This window comes from Capra hircus, chromosome 29, assembly GCF_001704415.2.
Source record: "Capra hircus breed San Clemente chromosome 29, ASM170441v1, whole genome shotgun sequence".
Taxonomy (NCBI): domain Eukaryota; kingdom Metazoa; phylum Chordata; class Mammalia; order Artiodactyla; family Bovidae; genus Capra; species Capra hircus.
This window is the reverse complement of record NC_030836.1, coordinates 6,043,796-6,063,243: the sequence shown is the minus strand read 5'-3', so window position 1 is coordinate 6,063,243 and position 19,448 is coordinate 6,043,796. Positions and strand designations below refer to the sequence as shown.

General features: G+C 37.6%; 1 protein-coding gene across 3 annotated transcripts in view; it reads right to left on the bottom strand.

Moving 5' to 3' along the window:
• Nucleotides 1–19,448, bottom strand: part of GRM5 (glutamate metabotropic receptor 5) — a 606,414-nt gene that overhangs the window by 569,203 nt on the left and 17,763 nt on the right. For all 3 annotated transcript variants that reach the window (XM_018043523.1, XM_018043522.1, XM_018043524.1), the window contains exon 2: nt 18,015–18,876. In XM_018043523.1, the coding sequence (XP_017899012.1) occupies nt 18,015–18,675 (661 nt within the window). In that variant the 5' untranslated portion in view covers nt 18,676–18,876. The remainder of the gene's footprint in view (nt 1–18,014; nt 18,877–19,448) is intronic.

The following is a 19,448-nucleotide window of genomic DNA, read 5'->3' as shown; positions in this document are numbered from 1 at the left end:
CAATACAGTATACTAACACATATATATGGAATTTAGAAAGATGGTAATGCTAACCCTGTATGTGGGACAGCAAAAGAGACACAGATGTATAGAACAGACTTTTGGACTCTGTGGGAGAGGGAGAGGGTGGGATGATTTGGGAGAATGGCATTGAAACATGTATACTATCATGTAAGAAATGAATCGCCAGTCTAGGTTCGATACAGGATACAGGATGCTTGGGGCTGGTGCACTGGGATGACCCAGAGAGATGATATGGGGAGGGTGATAGGAGGGGGGTTCAGGCTTGGGAACTCATGTACACCCATGGCTGATTCATGTCAATGTATGGCAAAACCAATACAGTATTGTAAAGTAAAAATAAATAAATAAAACCGAAAAAGAAAATGGGAAAGAATGATATACATGAGCTTAAGGAGCCCACGGAGGAAGCAGGACCAAACATGGCTTCAAAGATGGATGAAACATGATTAGAAGAAGGCCATTCAGTGCAGGTGGACTTAAAAGATAGTCCCACAGTAGCTCACTGCGTTGTAAATATCAAATGTGTACAGGTTGGTGTATATCAGTTACACCTCACTATGACTATTCTTAATAAAGAAGGAGTGTAGAGTGGCAATAAAATGTCTGTGTATGGTTAAGAATAGGACTTATGAAGGAGGGTGATTCACCATAGAGACGCGGTCTCTACGGTAGGTTAATAACAACCTCATAACTGGTGCACACTTTATATTTTTAAATCTTCAGAATGTATTTTATAGTACCAAAAGCTTTAGTTGAATACAACTTTGATGGAGCCATACATTATGCGCATGCTTATTCACTCAGTCATGTTTGACTCTTTTCAACCCTTTGGATTGTAGTCCACTAGGCTCATCTGACCATGGGATTTTTCAGGCAAGAATCCTGGAATAGGTTGTCATTTCCTCCTCTAGGGGATCTTCCCAATCCAGTTATCAAATCTGTGTCTTCTGTGTTTCCTATATTGTAGTCAGATTCTTTACCCACTGAGTCATCAAGGAAGCCAAGGGTCATATACGGGCAGGGAGAAATGCAATTCTTTGCTTCCTAAGAAAGCTAGTATTCAGTTAAATATACTTACATTACCTCAACTTTTTATGCCAGCAATTATTTAAAAATTCACAATCTTGCTCAGTCACATACTGAGTTTTAAAAGTTTTTCATACCCTTTTAAAGTTAATACAGGAATTTAATCTTTTTTCTTACTTGTGGCATTTGTAATAGTTGTTGCTATTAACTTATCTAAGAAAAACTTTCTAAATACAAAGGTAAACACCACATAAAATATGTTCATTTACACACTTTTCATAATTGTAAAAAATAAAAATAGTCTAATGGCCCTCAAATCTGTAGTGTTGTAGAGAAAAGATAATAGATAACCATGGTTAATAATGTGCATAAACAATATGTAATGTTCTCTTTACAATGCTAAGTTTAAAAACATGAAGAAAAATTGCAAAATGTAAAATTAGTTATAACTAGTTATTAAAATCATGCATAAGATAGGTAAAAAGAGAAGATACCAAAATGTTTTATTTCTGTTATATTAAGGACTTTAAAAATTATTTTTTACTTTATTCTTTTCCAAATGTTAAATGATATCTATATATTACTTTTGTATCTAGAAACAATATATGTTTTTAAATATATCATTTGTGCCTGTTTTGTTTTCACTTAATATCATTTAAGTTGTTTTCAGCCACCAGAATGATAGGGTAAGAATGCTTCAAAATGCAAACACAGGCCAAGAATAACATTTGAATCCATTATTAGGCCAAGAAAAAAATAGTTTTAATAATTAAATTGGTAGTAATGGAAGATATTTATTGACTGCTTGCTATGAACTGCACACCATCAATGTTTTATATATTTAAAAGGCTCATTTAATTTGCACAATAAATAGTTGATGTAGGTCAACCAGTATTCTTATTTCCTGTGACTCAGTTTCCTGTGACTCAGTTTCCACATCTATAAAACTGAGATAATAACAGTACTATCTCATATGATCAATGTATTGGATGAATCCATGTATGTACAAGAACCATGTATGTACAAGAACTCAGCAAAGTGCCTGGATATCTGGCAAACACCTTGCAATGGCTCTCTATCATCATCATCAACATCATCAATCATTGAGCAACTTAAGCTGAGATTTACAGAGGTTATGATGTAACTTGTTCAAATTTTGGCCTATTTAACCATAGAGTCTAAGCCCTTAGACTCAATGATAAAAGCAGTAAAAAAAATAAATCTTTCAATATAACAAGAACACAAGTGTCCTTAAAATAAACATTCTCTGAACATTAAATTGCCTTTCCAACTGGTATCCTGGCACCAGGAAGTCTGCTACTTTATAGACAAGTTGTTTAAATTTCTAAACCCTGAGTTTCTCTTTCCTAAAATTGAGGTTGATAAAAGAACACAAAATAACAGCTAAGGCTTTTTGGACTCTTACTGTTACAGTTATCATTACTGTACTTAGTGTGGTGAAAAACATTATTAATGAAGTCTTTGACTAGCATCTAATTTTCACAGTACTGTACTCAATATTTTGTAAAAGCAAAATATTTTGTAAAAGTCCAAGCATATAGATCTTGGCACACAGTAAGCGTTCATTTAATATTTAATTAAGATATCAGGCAGCTTTAGATTTTCAAAGTGCATTAACTGATTATTCAATTGACCATCATAACAAAACATGAGTACAGAAAGTCTTCTGTCATCTTGCAAATGAGAATTCATGTATTCAGAAAGGTTCAGTGAACTGCCCAAGGTCATCCCAAAGTGGGAAATCAAATATGGTCTCCGGAAGAATTCCAAGATTAATGCTCTTTCCACTGATATCAATACCAAATTCTTTGATGTGGTACCTGGATCAAAAGTCAAGTTTTCCATATTCAAATTCAATCACTTCAGCATTTCTGCTTTGCTTCAGGAATGGTTAAGACATTTCAGAAATCGTGTACAATTTCTGAAAGTCCAATAATGACCACTTTAGTGTACTGTATATAAAGAGCTTGAAAGCTTATTTTTCTTCTTCATGTTTACAGATGATATTCTTTCTTTCTATTGATGGCACAAGTATTATATTCTCCTCAGTCTCTTTAAACCTTCTCAGTTCAGTTCAGTTTCTCAGTCGTGTCCGACTCTTTGTGACCCCATGGACTGCAGCACGCCAGGCCTCCCTGTCCATCACAAACTCCCAAAGTTTACTCAAACTCATGTGCATCGAGTTGATGATGCCATCCAACCATCTCATCCTCTGTCATCCCCTCCTCCTCCTGCCTTCAATCTTTCCCAGCATCAGGGCCTTTTCAAATGAGTCAGCTCTTTGCATCAAGGTGGCCAAAGTATTGGAGTTTCAGCTTCAACATCAGTACTTCCAATGAATATTTAGGACTGATTTCCTTTAGGATGGACTGGTTTGATCTCCTTGTAGTTCAAGGGACTCTTAAGAGTCTTCTCCAGCACCACAGTTCAAAAGCATCAATTCTTTGGCGCTCAGCTTTCTTCATAGTCCAACTCTTACATCCATACATGACTACTGAAAAACCAGTAACCATATACAATGAAGAAACCTTCTAACCATATACAATAATTTGCCATCTTCTGACAAAGTGAAGGTAAAACAAAAGCATATAATAGGCTTTGAGGCTAGGTTCCTGACACATCCAAATCACCATTCCCTAAAGTCACAAAGCAGCACAGCCTCCTGAAAAAGGGCATTTTTCAAGTAAGTGAAACCAATTCAGTACAACCATTAATTCCAATGATTACTGAAAAGAACTTGATGCTTTTTAGAGAGTTTAAGACTCAGAAAAGACTCAGAGATGAGGGGGAGGTTTTAAAATTTAAAGAAAAATCCAGATACCACATAACATCAAAATTAGAGATAGGTTTGAGATAATGAATAACTCTACTCAAAGAATGCTAAGTCTGTACCAAGAAAAATGTAGTATGATTAAAAGGGAGAAAAGATTTCTTTATTTAAGTTTTCTGAGGGTTTCCCATAACTAGATAATTATCAGAAGTCTGAAGTTCAGAAAATAACTTATTTCAATTTTGTTAAGCCAGAGACTATCTTAATTACTAGTGATAATGTATGATAATGCATTTCACAGCTTATTGTTTGCGATTATCTGCTATATCTGTCAGTGAGGGAGATTAAAATCTTTCCTTTTTATTAAGTAAAAAAAGCATTATGCTGGCGCCTAGATCAGATCTCCTATCTTGAATGGAACAAAAACTTCATAATAGACCAGGGGCATTAGACAATATTAACAAAACCAAAACTAGGTCACCAATGGCACTTCACATGGCTCCCTTCAATTCCAGAATACTAAGCAGAAGGCAAGTATACAACCATATTGTGTTAAACAAAATGATGGGACGCACTGCTTATTTCTTTTTATTTTTTTCTTCCAACAGAGATATCCAACCCTATTCACCTTAGTCATGTAAATATCCTGCTTCTAGGATCACATATCTCACTGGTATTATTTGGTAAGGACTGGTAAGTATAGATTGCTTTGAGGGAAAAAAATCTTTATATTCTCTATAATTTTCTAAATTATATACACTTAATAAAGACTTCTTTCAATCAATTTGCTTAATACATTAATCTCTTGCCAGACAGGTACACTTTATGAGTTCCTATTTACACATACCCTATTCTTTCTATAAGTGTACATTTTACCTTAGTATGAAATCAGGGTTTGGTATATATCTGAGAAAAGTCACATGCTGCCAAGTGTTTCCATCTTACCTTTTCATATTGTGTACGACAGAGTCTAGCTCATAGTATATTCCCAATAAATGTTTAATGAGCAAATTCGTTCATTCATTACAGCATCACATGGACCTCCAGCTCTATGAAGTATGCTTTTCTATACTATATAGTTGTATTGAAATATATTACACTTTGTCAAAATGAATAATACATTTTATGTAAAATATTCTCTCAAATCAAAAATTTTTCCTCCTGTTTTTAATTATTTTCATAATTTTGTGCAATTCAATAAATGAAAGTAACTAGAAATTGCAAAATAATTTGGATTTTTTTCATTATCAATAACAGTTTACTGCTATTGATTGCATATAAATATAAATTTATGTAAATTTTGCCAGCCTGATTCATCACCATATGTTTTTAATAAAAACAAAGTTTCAATATTAAGTGTAAGAAAATTAATTATTGTTTATATTTGTTATTTCCTCTGTACAAAACTAAGAATTATTAATAATTATGCTCATCTATGAAACCAATACTTTGGCCACCTCATGCAAAGAGTTGACTCATTGGAAAAGACCCTGATGCTGGGAGGGACTGAGGGCAGAAGGGGAAGACAGAGGATGAGATGGCTGGATGGCATCACCAACTCGATGGACATGAGTTTGGGTAGACTCCAGGAGTTGGTGATGGACAGGGAGGCCTGGGGTGCTGCGATTCATGGGGTCGCAAAGAGCTGGACAAGACTAAGCAACTGAACTGAACTGAACTGAAAAGAGATGAAGAGCAACAGTTAGAACTGGACATGGAACAACAGACTGGTTCCAAATAGGAAAAGGAGTACATCAAGGCTGTATATTGTCACCCTGCTTATTTAAATTATGCAGAGTACATCATGAGAAACGCTGGGCTGGAGGAAGCACAAGCTGGAATGAAGACTGCTGGCAGAAATATCAATAACCTCAGATATGCAGATGACACCACCCTTATGGCACAAAGTGAAGAAGAACTAAAGAGCCTCTTAATGAAAGTGAAAGAGGAAAGTGAAAAAGTTGGCTTTAAGCTCAATATTCAGAAAACCAAGTTCATGGTATCCGGTCCCATCACTTCATGGCAAATAGATGGGAAAACAGTGGAAACAGTGGCTGACTTTATTTTTCTGGGCTCCAAAATCACTGCAGATAGTGACTGCAGCCATGAAATTAAAAGATGGTTACTTCTTGGAAGGAAAGTTATGACCAACCTAGACAGCATATTCAGAAGCAGAGACATTGCTTTGCCAACAAAGGCCCATCTAGTCAAGGCTATGGTTTTTCCAGTGGTCACGTATGGATGTGAGAATTGGACTATAATGAAGGCTGAGTGCCAAAGAATTGATGCTTTTGAACTGTGGTGTTGGAGAAGACTCTTGAGAGTCCCTTGGACTGCAAGGAGATCCAACCAGTCCATCCTAAAGGAAATCAGTCCAGACTATTCATTGGAAGGACTGATGCTGAAGCTGAAACTCCAATATCTTGGCCACCTGATGTGAAGAGTGACTCATTTGAAAAGACCCTGATGCTGGGAAAGATTGAAGGCAGGAGGAGAGGGTGACGACAGAGGATGAGATGGTTGGATGGCATCATTGACTCAATGGACATGGGTTTGGGTAAACTCCAGGACTTGATGATGGACAGGGAGGCCTGGCGTGCTATATTTCATGGGGTCACAAAGAGTCGGACATGACTGAGCAGAACTGTTAAGGGAGGAGAGTACTAACATGGGAACTGAAAACAATCAAATTAAATATGATCATAAATAATATAGCCAGATAGCTTAACTTTTTCAGTGTCTTAATTAGTTTTTCTCTTTTCTCAATTTACTACAATAAAACCTATTATGAGCTCCATTTTTAATTTAAATTTTTTTCAAATTCCATAAAATTGAAATTAAACTAACATAATATTTCAATATGTCTTACTTTTATATTTCTCCAGCTTCTTTAAAGGGTATAAAGCCATCATATAGCAATGCAAGAATACAGCTTTCCTTACTATTAATGGCCCTCTACACTCTCTTCAAGGAGAATCAAAGATTGAATTCTGAACCAAAATCTGGTGAAAAGCTGATACAAAATTTCTAAAGAAAGTTACACAACCAACAAAAAAGGAAATATGATGAAAGAATTGTCAAAGATACAAATTTTTAGTTTTTAGAGTCCTTGAGTAAAGGAACATAGACACACCCTTTTTGGTCTGCTTATTTGCTATCTACTTCTCATTGTAGCTATGGGTAAGATTGACTTTCAAACAATATTAGTAATAATGTACTAATAATAGCATAAACATTTGTATTTTGATACCACTTCACAGATTATTAAAAACAAGTAAATTTGTGATAACACATTAAATAATTGATAAATAAGTTATTGCTATCATTGTTATATCTGAGCTTTAATGATGTATAAGACAGCATCTCTTTTGTTTATAAACTAGAATAGCTATTAAATATAATCTACTTATTATTATTAAATATTTATTATTAATTTTTTATTATTATATTATTATAACTTGTATTGACTAACATTTATAGTATATTTACATCATATTATAGTATGTATTTATATTCTACATTTATATTAATTATGACATAATTAATATTAACTTATATTAATATAACTTATTTATTGTTACTATTTATTATTAGATATAGTCTGTTTTATTTCCTGAAGTCCATATCCTTTCAGCTTTTATATCCTGAAGTTATATCCTTTCAGCTTTAAACTCAAGCCTATGGCATGCCTCAATGTGCTACGGCTTAGTTTTCATTAACAAAGTTGCAGTTACTGACAAGTGAAGGTGATGGAGCAAGTCCAATTTGAAATGTATAAAGAAGTTATGGAACCATTGTGCTATTTTTTACTATAAAAGATACTCATGTTCTTTATAAAAATGACAATTCAGAAGTGCTTACAATACAGCATTAACTTTCCGCCTTTAATCTCATGTTTATCTATCCTGATTCCCTCCTGTCCCCCCCACTTGCACCCACACACACTGGAGACAATGGTGTAAGCAGTCTAGCAAGGACTCCTCAGACCTTGTTCATTATACTATACCACAATGCATCTCAGCTACTGGAGGAGAGGTTGTGGGATCCAGTCACAATTGTTCCAACGAACAAAAGAACCCTATGTCATAATACATGATTACAGACCCAACTTCCAAAAGGAAACTCAGGAAGAATCTAAAACTCACTATATTTACTGTTCACTTTCCTGGCTAATTTTCCATCTCATCCAATAATCAGTTTTAACCAACCAAAGCCAAACTGAAACATTATTGATGCATTTTTCTTCATGCCCAAGATAAGGCAAGGCAAGTTCCTGGCAGGCAAATTTAGAACGCATTTATTGAGTACTTGCTTTGTGCCAAACATTAACTGCTTTATGTTTACTTTTCAAAACAGTCTTATGGGGCAGGAATTATTATCTCAGTTTAATAATGAGGAAACTAAATAACTTACTTGTCCAAAATCCCTCCAACTAGCAAGAATATTAATCAGGACTTTCATTCAAACCTGCCTGTGTTCATACTACTACTTAGAGTGATCTAAAAGGTCAAGAAATGTAAATTCTTGAGATGTCTTTGCAACACACTGGATTTAAGGTTATGACTCCACTACAGCTTGATATTTCATGGAACAACTTTTATTTCTAAAAGCACTCTCTCATGTTTTAGCTAAATTTTTTTTTTTTTTTAGTAATGGTATATGGCCTGATCTTCACATTCTAAAGAGACCTTAAATTTGGACCTTACTATATTATTAAATGAAATCACGCATCTAATCATTGGAAACTCAGAGAAAACTGAAAGAAGACTGTCACTGTATATGTTTAAAAGCTATGTCTTATTACACATCTTATCTCAGGGTGCATCGTGATTCTATATAACCAAGGGATCACCTTATAAACGGTATAAATGCTTCACATTGTATTTTATGTGTTTATGTGTGTATGTATGACGGAGTTACACATGTCAATGTGTTTTGTGTAAACTTTTAATACCAAAATTATATAATACCTTTTGACATTTATTTATTATATTGGACTGAAATATTAAAAAAATAAAATGTTCATTGGGTTTCCCTGATGGCTCAGGTGGTAAACAATCCACCTGCAATGCGGGATACCTGGGTTCGATCCCTGGGTTGGGAAGATCCCCTGGAGACCCGCTCCAGTATTCTTGCCTGGAGCATTCCATGGACTGTATAGTCCATGGGGTCACAGAGTCGGGCATGACTGAGCGACTGTCACTTTCAAGTGTACTTTGATCTCTAATAAAAACTATACTGGAAACTTGCCTCTAAAATCCTCAACTAGTGTCCTTGACATTGTCCAATATTGATGCTTATGTCATTTATCACTAACCATATATGACTTATTTTTATTTTGCTCAAAGTTTCTACCATTTCCCACCCTGGATACTTTGGAATTCTTGCTTGTTTCTAATAAGGCTTAAACCCACCTATCCAGGATAGACAAATCAAATGACATTGTCACAGAAGAATAAACATCTGTATGTGAATTGCATTTCTCTAAAAGAGAAAAGCAGAATTAGTTGCTTGTAAGATTTTTTTTTTCAGTAGTAAGACATAGAAAGGAAAACACTGTAAATAGTAACCATATACACATATGGCTATATGCAACTAAAGATAAAAATTTACAAAGCAGTATTTACTCTATCATGTAATATATTGATATTTATATTCTACTCTATACTAACTGCTGGTCTCAAGCAACTAAGTTGGTTTTACAAAAAATTCATGCCCATGATGTATTTTTTGGGGGGAAAAAATAAACACTGACTAGATATTTTTTCTCTTTTTAAAAACCCTTTCTGAATATGTAAAAAATGATGCATAAAAAGCATCACTGGGGCATGATCTCTGGTTTAAAAGTCCCCTAAGATGAACACATCTATTACGTCTCTTGCCAAAATACATCCTCAATTCAACATTTGGTTAAATTGAGAAGTCTCTCTGGAGTACCTGCAAATGTGCCAAGATAAGGTTTTATAACTCCTAGTTCTGATGAATTCCAAAGAAGTTTTTCATACATAAGGCTACAACATTTAACAATATGTCTTCCTGTGCTGAAAACATTTGTACCATACGGCTTCCTCCCGTAATTGGCATCTGAAGGATGGGCTGTGGCATCTGCAATGGAGATGAGAATAGAAACCACCAGGTACAGCCTGTACTTATCATCAGACGCACACAAAGGTCCTCTATGAGGGCGACTTGTTGTCACATGCCTCCTCCTTCATTCATTTTCTTTTTACGATAATTAAATCCTTCCATGGGAACAAGGAAAGGTGCTACTTTCAAAGCCAGATACAAAGACACAGGAAATATGCTCACAAGATTTTCTCAAAAGGGGATGAACAGTGTCTTGTTTCCTATGAAGGGAAGAGACTCATAGATGTGTATTCTACTTTTCCTTGAAGCCACATCTAGCCCAATATGCAGGGAGGGAGACTGGGCTTAATTAAAAAGAGTTGTGTGTTAAGCCACTCAGTTGTGTCTGACTCTGCAACACCATGGACAGCAGCTCACCAGACTCCTCTGTCCATGGAATCCTTCAGGCAAGAATACTGGAGTGGGTAGCCTTTCCCTTCTCTAGGGGATCTTCCCAACCCGGGGATCAAACCCAGACCACCTGCACTGCAGGCAGATTCTTTATCATCTGAGATACCAAAGAGTTGGCCTTGGGTCCAAACCCTTGCCCTGTCACTGAGTAGTTGGAGTATTATGGGAAAATCACTTTCTCTTTCCATACCTATTCTCTAACCTAAAAAACAAAGCAAAGCAAAAACGGTGATTTTATCAGACTATGTGATGGGATGAACGAATCAACTGGAAAATTAATGACACAATATGGTATAAATGACCAGGCTTTAACTCATAGAATAACAGAATCTCAATTAAACAACATTTGGTTGTCAAGAAAGGGAGTTGTCAAAGAGGACAAATAATCCAACTTCCTCATCACCCAACTGAGGTTTATGTTCATTTTTCCAGAGCCCATCTTTGAGGTTATTTATTCCAGTCTTGCACACAGGACTTAACAAGAACTTACCCACTACCTCTTAGAGACATAATTCTTTCATTGAATGTGAAAACAAAATTTTGGACAGGAATCTTGAGTTGTGAGACTCAATTCTGTTAATGATCATGTAAAATAAGGCCAAATTATTTGTCCTTACTGTTTGTTTCCTCAAATGTAAGATAAGGGGTTATTAAATGCTTGTCTAAGATGCTTAGACATTGTATAACATTGTATAAAGTTAAACACTGTATAAAGTTAACAGTAGTGTTTCTGTCTGAATTAATATCATGACTATCTGAGATTGATCTCAACTCTCAACACTATACAACTCCTGAAAGAAGCAAAATGAAACCCCCTTAAAAAGTACTCAGTAGGGCCCATGCTGTTTCTCATCTTTCCAAACTAAATTGTCTTCATAGAGGCACAGTTAGTTTGACAATAATCATTTGGTTATTTATCAACAATCAGTTCAATAATCAAACCAAGTCCAGGTTTACCCTGCTTGCCATGTGATAGCCCAATAAATCCGAGGGACAAGACGTTGCAGCAAGGAGCATGACTTTATTCGGAAAGCCAGATGACCAAGAAGACGGCAGACTAACTTCTCAAAATAACCCCTTGTTGGGGCCTCGATGCCAGGTTCATTATGGATCAGAAATGGTGGGGGTGAGGAAACAAAGTAGAAAGATCTTTTCTTGTGTATCTCCTCGAATGGCAAGCCTCAGGCAGGCAGATGTGCTAGTTTCACTTCCTCACCACCATTTCACAGGCGCTATGAAATAGAGTATCCCCTGCCACATCAATGAGCAGGGGAGCCACAGCTGTCCGTGCTTCTGGCCCCACAAAGTGAAGGTCTGAGCCATGTCAGCGAGTGGCGGAGTGGCGGATGAGGGCCTCCTTTCTCACACAAGGAACTTAAGAAAGTCACAGTCCTTCACAGGTGGGCAGTGAGCTAAACAAACACACTTCAGTTTAAGGGTCAGGGAGGGGGCAGGACTCCCTGAGGCAGGGCATCATGTATGCTGCAAGAACAAAAGCAGCAAAACACAAACATTAAAGTCACAGAAACAGATGGAATGTGGAGTCAAAATTAACCCTTCCCAGTTCCAGCAGTAGAAAAGATGCGATGGGAAATGATTGTTTCCACTTCCCAGAAGTTGCTAAGCACAGACTATGAATCACATTGAAGGTCTTTCAACCAAAGCTTGATTGTTGTCGAATTTTTAACTAATTGTTGGAAGAACCATATCATCACCTGAAAGTTAGCCTGCAGACAATGCTTTAAGGATGTCACATTACCAGTACAACTTACTGGCACACTGTCTCCCCTAGAGCATCATTCAGATGTTTCCTTTTGTTTTGTTTGGCTAAAACAAATTAGCATTCCTTTATCATTAGGTGGAAGTAACTAATTCAAGAACCAGCAGAAACAAAAAGCGGAGTTGGGTGTGAACAGGATTTTACAATTAATCAAGGGAGGCATTTTGTCACCTCATTTTTATACAGAGGCAAAACTGTGAAAAATCACAAGTGCTTGCTATTTGTCCACATGCTATATGTTCATTAATAGTGTGCTGGATACTATTTTAACGCAAATACATTCATTCACCAAGTAGTCTTTGAGCATCCATTATATGCTAGGCACTCTGACAGGGGCTGCTAATGTACAGTACAGTTTCAACTAAAGTCAGCAAAACCGGGAAGTGTGAAAATGCTGTAAGTCAACCATAGAGTACAATATACATGCTTTGGGCATAAAAGCCAATTTATAATTACTTTTCTCAATGAAACTGAGCTATATCAAAGGGAAGCATATAATAATGGAATATATGCATGTGTCTGATTATTTAAAGCATTTGTACTTTAAGGAAACTATCAAATCTCTAGCTTTGAACCAGATGTATGGGTGAGGCATTTAAATATTCTTTCTTGCCCATGGCATTTATTCCATTGAAAGCTCAAGAATATTAATGCATATTAATATATGTATTTTTGTTTTGATTTTGAAGTTTAAACATTATAATAGTATCCTATTCGGCAGTAAGGTTCAAGTTTAAAGTCAGTGGAATGAAAATACTTATCCTGGAAAACATCTTGAAGGCATCTATTATTGTACAATAAGTTAACTTATATACAGAGTACATCATGCGAAATACCAGGCTGGATGACTCACAAACTGAAATTAAGATTTCTGGGAGAAATATCAATAACCTCAGATAAGCAGATGACACCACCCTAATAGCAGAAAGTGAAGAGGAACTAAAGAGCCTCTTGACTAAGGTGAAAGAGGAGAGTGAAACACCTGGCTTACAACTCAACACTCAAAAAACCAAGATCATGACATCTGGTCCCATCACTTCACGGCAAATAGATGGGGGGAAAGTGGAAACAGTGACAGACTTTATTTTCTTGGGCTCCAAAAATCACTGTGGACTGTGACTGCAGCTACAAAAACTAAAAGAAGCTTGCTCCTTGAAAGAAAAGTTATGACAAACCTGGACAGCATATTGAAAAGCAGAAATATCACTTTGTTGACAAAGGTTTGTATAGTCAAAGCTATGGTTTTTCCAGCAGTCATTTACAGATGTGAGAGTTGGACTATAAAGAAAGCTAAGAGCCGAAAAATCGATGCTTTCAAACTGTGGTGTTGGAGAAGACTCTTGAAATTCCCTTCGACTGCAAGGAGATCCAACCAGTCAATCCTAAAGGAAATCAACCCTGAATATTCGTTGGAAGGACTGATGCTAAAGCTTCTATACTTTGGCCATCTGATGCAAAGAGCCGACTCATTTGAAAAGACTCTGATGCTAGGAAAGACTGAGGGCAAGAGGAGAAGGGGACAACAGAGGAAAAGATGATTAGATAGCATCACCAGCTCAATGGACATGAATTTGAGCAAGGTTCAGAAGATAGTGAAGGACAGGGAAGACTGGTGTGCTACAGTCCATAGGGTCTCAAAGAGCTGGACATGATTCAGCGACTGAACAACAAATAAAGAATTTGTGGTTAGGTAGGTAATGTTTCGGAGAAGGCAATGGCAACCCACTCCAGTACTGTTGCCTGGAAAATCCCATGGATGGAGGAGCCTGGTGGGCTGCCATCTATGGGGTTGCACAGAGTCGGACACGACTGAAGTGACTTAGCAGCAGCAGCAGGTAATGTTTATAGTTTCGGTTAGGATCTACTAGGTGATTGAAATTGACTGTGGGTCAGGAGAGCAACTGTGTTAGTATTGACTGAGTGCTCTCACAAAGCTGAGGTCAAGTGATCTAAGGTGGCCTCATCTGGACAACCGAGCAGCTCTCATCCTTTACATGCTGAAAACAGGGTTCTAAGACAGACAGACTAGGAAGAAAGGACTCATTTCCACCAAGTTCTATTGACCAAAGCAAATGAGAGTGGAAGGGAACTATCAAGTCGCAAAGCAAAGAAGTCATTAGTGGAAGTCATCAGAGCCAAAGCAATTGACCTGCCACACTTCTACACAGGCAAGCCCCCACCCACTCTGTCAATGGACACATGACCAAGGTTTCCAAATGTATGGTAGCAAAGGGCCCTTTAAACTTTCTTAGAGCAGAGACAGTGGCTATTAGACTGACTTCTTTACAAGGAATACAATTTTCTTCCTCTTAGTCACTGCACATTCCTTTCCTCCACACAGCTGGAGGGCTAGAGTGGTCTGTCTTTAAAAATATTTTTTTTTCATGCATTTAATCTCTTTGCCTTCAAGGCCTAGTCAGTATTTCTGCATCATATAACAAGCCGTAGTAAATACACAGTCCCGTAATGTACAAATGGAGAAGGAAATGTCAACCCACTCCAGTAGGCTTGCCTGGAGAATCCCACGGACAGGGGAGCCTGATGGATTATGGTCCATGGGGTTGCAGAGGCGGACACGACTGAAGCAACTTAGCACAACCTACAAAAACCATAAATCAATGAAGTGCAAGTGTAGGAGATTAACCTTGAAGCTGAAATCCAAGTCTCCTTGTGCTCTCCTCCGAAATTCAGCGATACCACACGCATTCTCCAAGGAAGATCTTGAGACAGCCACCAAGAGGACTGAGTGACAAAGTACTGCCACATTTAAGTATAAAGTGAACAGGCAACATGGGGGGACAAAAGATGTTTTCGAAAATAAGACATCTGTTTACAGACCTCAATGTCTTGTGTATAAAAGCATTTGGAAATTCCCATACCCTTCAAGAAGGAGGAGTATCTACTGAGTGAAAGAAGATAATTATTCAGACATGGGAATAAGTTTGAGATACTGGGGTAGGGTGACCTACTGCTAGAGAGAACTGCCCTAAACCAGCCAAAAAAAAAAAAAAAGGCTCAAGTAAGACCTGGCATTGTCATTTCATGAAAATCCCCCAGGGGCTTCCTGAAGGGCCAGGCAACAGAAAACGAGGCATCCCTTTGAGGACTTCCAGGGTACCCAACAGAGTTGTATTTTGTTATACTCAAGCACTTTTCTGACCCTGGAGGTAAGTTTTACTTTATAAAACTTCCTACCACACTGCCCCTATGCTAATACATTTTTTTTATACAGAACACCATGTAACTTCACTAGCCACTTACTTGCTGAGGAGCCAAGCAATATAAATACCTCTTGATTAACCACATAAAACAACAAACCAAAGAACATTTCTTCCGATCTTTAATGTTTGTATCCCAGTGGTATATTCCAAATATTTTGTCCAAATTTGTCAACAAAATTTATATCGGCCTATTTTTGAAAAAATAATTAAATTTGCCTAAATTTGGCAATCAAACTTTTATTCCCTTTTTTGCCCACAAAGAGAATATTTTCTGTTAATTATTAAGTTGCAGTAGGTAGCCTATGCTTTAACACACAACTTCAAATGTTTGCATATAGATATTACATAAGAAAAGAAAGTCTTCCCTTCCACTCTATTCCTTAACTCCTTAGAATCCCTCATCAGAAGGAACAACCGTTATCAGTTCTGCTCTTCTCTTGAGAACAATTCTATGAAACTTCAATCAAATGGCTTCTATAAACTCAATTTTATACAAATAACACACCATTTACATACAATTATGCTGTGGTTTTTTCATTTAAAATGATTGTAGAGATCATTATGATTTCATTATCTATAAAGTGCTTCATTTAATAGCCATGTAATAATATATTATGTAGACATATTATAATTTATTATATCATTCACTACCGGTGTACACTTAGGTTAAAAAAAAAAAGTTAAATTAGTAAGAATCATTGATGACTAGTTTCTGTTTGAATACAATCTTGGATTAGTACCTCTTACAGACCGACCAACTCTTCTGAAGCTAGACGGAAGATACTGTCTCATCTTATATTTTCTCATGTCCTTTATTGAAAACCCATGCCTTCTTAATTTTCACCAATTGTCAGTATTCATCTAGTTAAAATTTCACTATCAAATTCATTTTCTTCTCTAAGATTTCCACCCTGGCCTCTATCACCATGGAGCAGGATATGATTTTTTTCTACTTCAATTCACTTTAGAAACATTTGTAACTCTGGTCATCTTGAATTATTGTTATGCAAGTATTAGCACATGCTCCACCTCCTTTGCTAGGTTGCATGCCCACTGAGGGCGGTAATGCATGAAACATACCGCCATCCTTCACAGAGTATTAGTATGCTATTTGCATATTGGGACTTAATAAATATGTGCTGCATAAATATATCCTCTGGGTGTATTTCTATTGGATTCTACTAAATTCTAACAGGGTACTGACTTAGAAATTTGTAGCTACTGAGCCCCCCTTCTGCCTTTGAAGTTGCTATCATGTATTTACTGGATGAATTATTTAAATTCTTGAAACATTCATATTTTAAAATAGAAACAAAAAATCTGGATTATCTGTATCACTGCTTGTTGTGATAATCAAATGAATTAGTGTTTTTGTAAGAAAAATCTCAGCATTATGGAAAAAAGTTTCAAAGATCTCCTAGTCCAATCACCTATCCATTGTGCAAAACTTCTATACATCAACATCTCTGTAAGTAATCCATAAAGTTATGCATGAAAATTTCCAGAGGCATAGAAGTCTTAATCCAGTGTAGAAACTTATCATTTTATGTTTGTGTGACTTGAATATTATTGAGTGGCCACACAGTGCAATCCATATTATGCCTCTTGAAAAGGAATGAAAAGTTTGCTAAATCTAACTGGTGATCGGCTCCCAACCTATGAAGTAGTCTTATTCTGGCCATTTCATTAATTTCCTAATAACTTAATCTCACATTTTACAAGACGAGATTGTTTGGAACATACTGACAGTGTTATTGCAGAATCTTAAAATCTAACAAAGCATTGTGCATCTTGTTTGGTATACCACAGCGTTTAGCATGGGCAGCATGCTTTCTTAGAAAGAGTGTTGCATAATGAGCAAACCCCACAATTTGGGTGTCTTAACCTCTGTAGGTCCAGTCAAACCTATCGTTCAAACAGTCTTGGCTTAGAATTAATAAATTATACAAAAGAACTTTAAAAGCGCTATCAACAATAAATAAGGCTAATATTATCTGGTATAAGACCTCAGTCATATTTTCCTCCCTCACAATGCTTTCAGCATAAAGCAGCAATAAATTCCAAAGCCAACTAACATTAAATTATTAAAACCTACACTTCCAGAGAACGTCTCGTACAAGGATAGAACTAACTCATACACATCTCCATTTCAGATTTAACCAGACACACTACTGAAAGATAGCTGTTAGAGTAAACTGTTTGGTCATTTCCTCTTACAACGTACCTGGGCCAGATTTGGCTGCCTTGAGGCCTGATGTGTACTTAAGGGTACCTCCCTTTAACACAGAGCCTCTCAGAGGGCACTCAGAGCAACTGTTGAAAATGTCAGGAGTTCAGTGAAGATCTAGAACTTAAAAGTCCCTAGCATCATTACAGAAGACGCACAAATAACATAATAGTAAGCCAAAACAGACAAACAAAAAGTATACATTTTGCCAACTGATGGCCAGGTATCCAGTCACCTTAGCTTAAATCTGTATTGCTCTAGACATCTACTATCCTGTCCCTTCTTACACCAGTGTAACTGAGACACTCAAAGAATCTCAATTGATTAGGACCGTTTTAGCCCTCTGAACCTTTCAATGTTGACTGGGAAGCTAGAGGGCACGAGACACACTCAGCGTGACAGACTCACCTTCTGTGTGCACCGCCGACACGTAGGTCCAATTGTACCTCTTCACGATGTCCACCATGGCGCGGGCCTGCTGGGCATCAGAAGGCACGACCCTCATGAAGTACTTGAACAGAGTTTTGTCGCTCAGATCCATGCTTGTGGCCGAGTAGGCGATTTGAGGTATGTTGAAAAGCTGGAGCAGGTTCTGGACCTGAATGGCCACCGAACTGGAGCCAGGCCCGATGACCCCCACGATGGGCTTCTTGGAGCGGAAGGACGATGAAGAGCCATCCACGCAGCGCACCAGGCCTTCCTCTTCCTCCGAAGAAATGAGCGAGTCCCTTATGAACTCGATGCTCTGCTCCAGGGCCACGGCCGAGTGCCAGCAGGAGTCCCGGATCTCGCAGCCCAGTGTGATGTTGGGCAGGAGCGTGGGGTCCGAGTTGATCCTCTCCAGGGTGTGCAGCATGGCCTCCACCCGCTGGATGCCATACTGCTCCCGCACCGCCCCGCACTTGCGCTCGTGAACCTTGTCCACCGTGGGCTGGTGGTGGACCGAAAACAGAGCCCCGATGATGATGTCGCCCGGCATGTGCGCCACCACCCTCCGCTCGCTGGACTGTGCGCTCCCACGGACATTTTCTTTCAAAAGCAGGACTGACAGGATCAACAGAAGGACCATTTTAGGGAAGGAGTTCAAGCTAATAAAGACAGCATGGTGGGGAAAATTTAGGAGGGTTCTCACAGATGGAATGCAACGATATCCGATGGTGAGTGGCAACCCAAAAAGTCAGCCAGTACTTTAGATGCGCTCGCTAAAGGACCGTCATGTCTCCAGGGACCACGTGGTTAGACGCATCCATGTGACCATGATCTTCAACACCTGGAAAAGTAAACAGAAAGGGGATTTAACAACAGAAGTATAGCCAGTTTGGGAACTTCTGTTTATGGTAGCAGAGAAAGAGAGTGCTATGGTGTAACTTGAAAAAAAAGAATCCCAAAAGCTTCTTCTTGTCTCCTTTGTGATTTTGTGATTCAATAAAAGCAGCTTGCTAAGCATCTTGATCCTACTTTGCTTAGGTTATTTTTTGTTTATTTGTTTGCTTGGAATAAGTTGCTCAGTTGTGCTCAACTCTCTGTGACTCCATCGACTGTAGCCTGCCATGCTCTTGTGTCCATGGAATTCTCCAAGCAAGAATACTGGAGTGGGTTGCCATTTCCTTCTCCAGGGGATCTGCCCGACCCAAGTATCAAACCTGGGTCACCTGCATTACAAGCAAGTTGTTTACCATCTGGGCCACTGGAGAAGCCCTATATGGAATACACAAAACCAAAAATTATGTGCAGGAGGTCAACCTCTATTATCACACAGAGGTGAGGGAAAGTGTCCTAAAATAAGAAGTATGTCATGAACAAAAATCTCCAAAAAAAAAACAAAAAAACAAAAACAAAAAC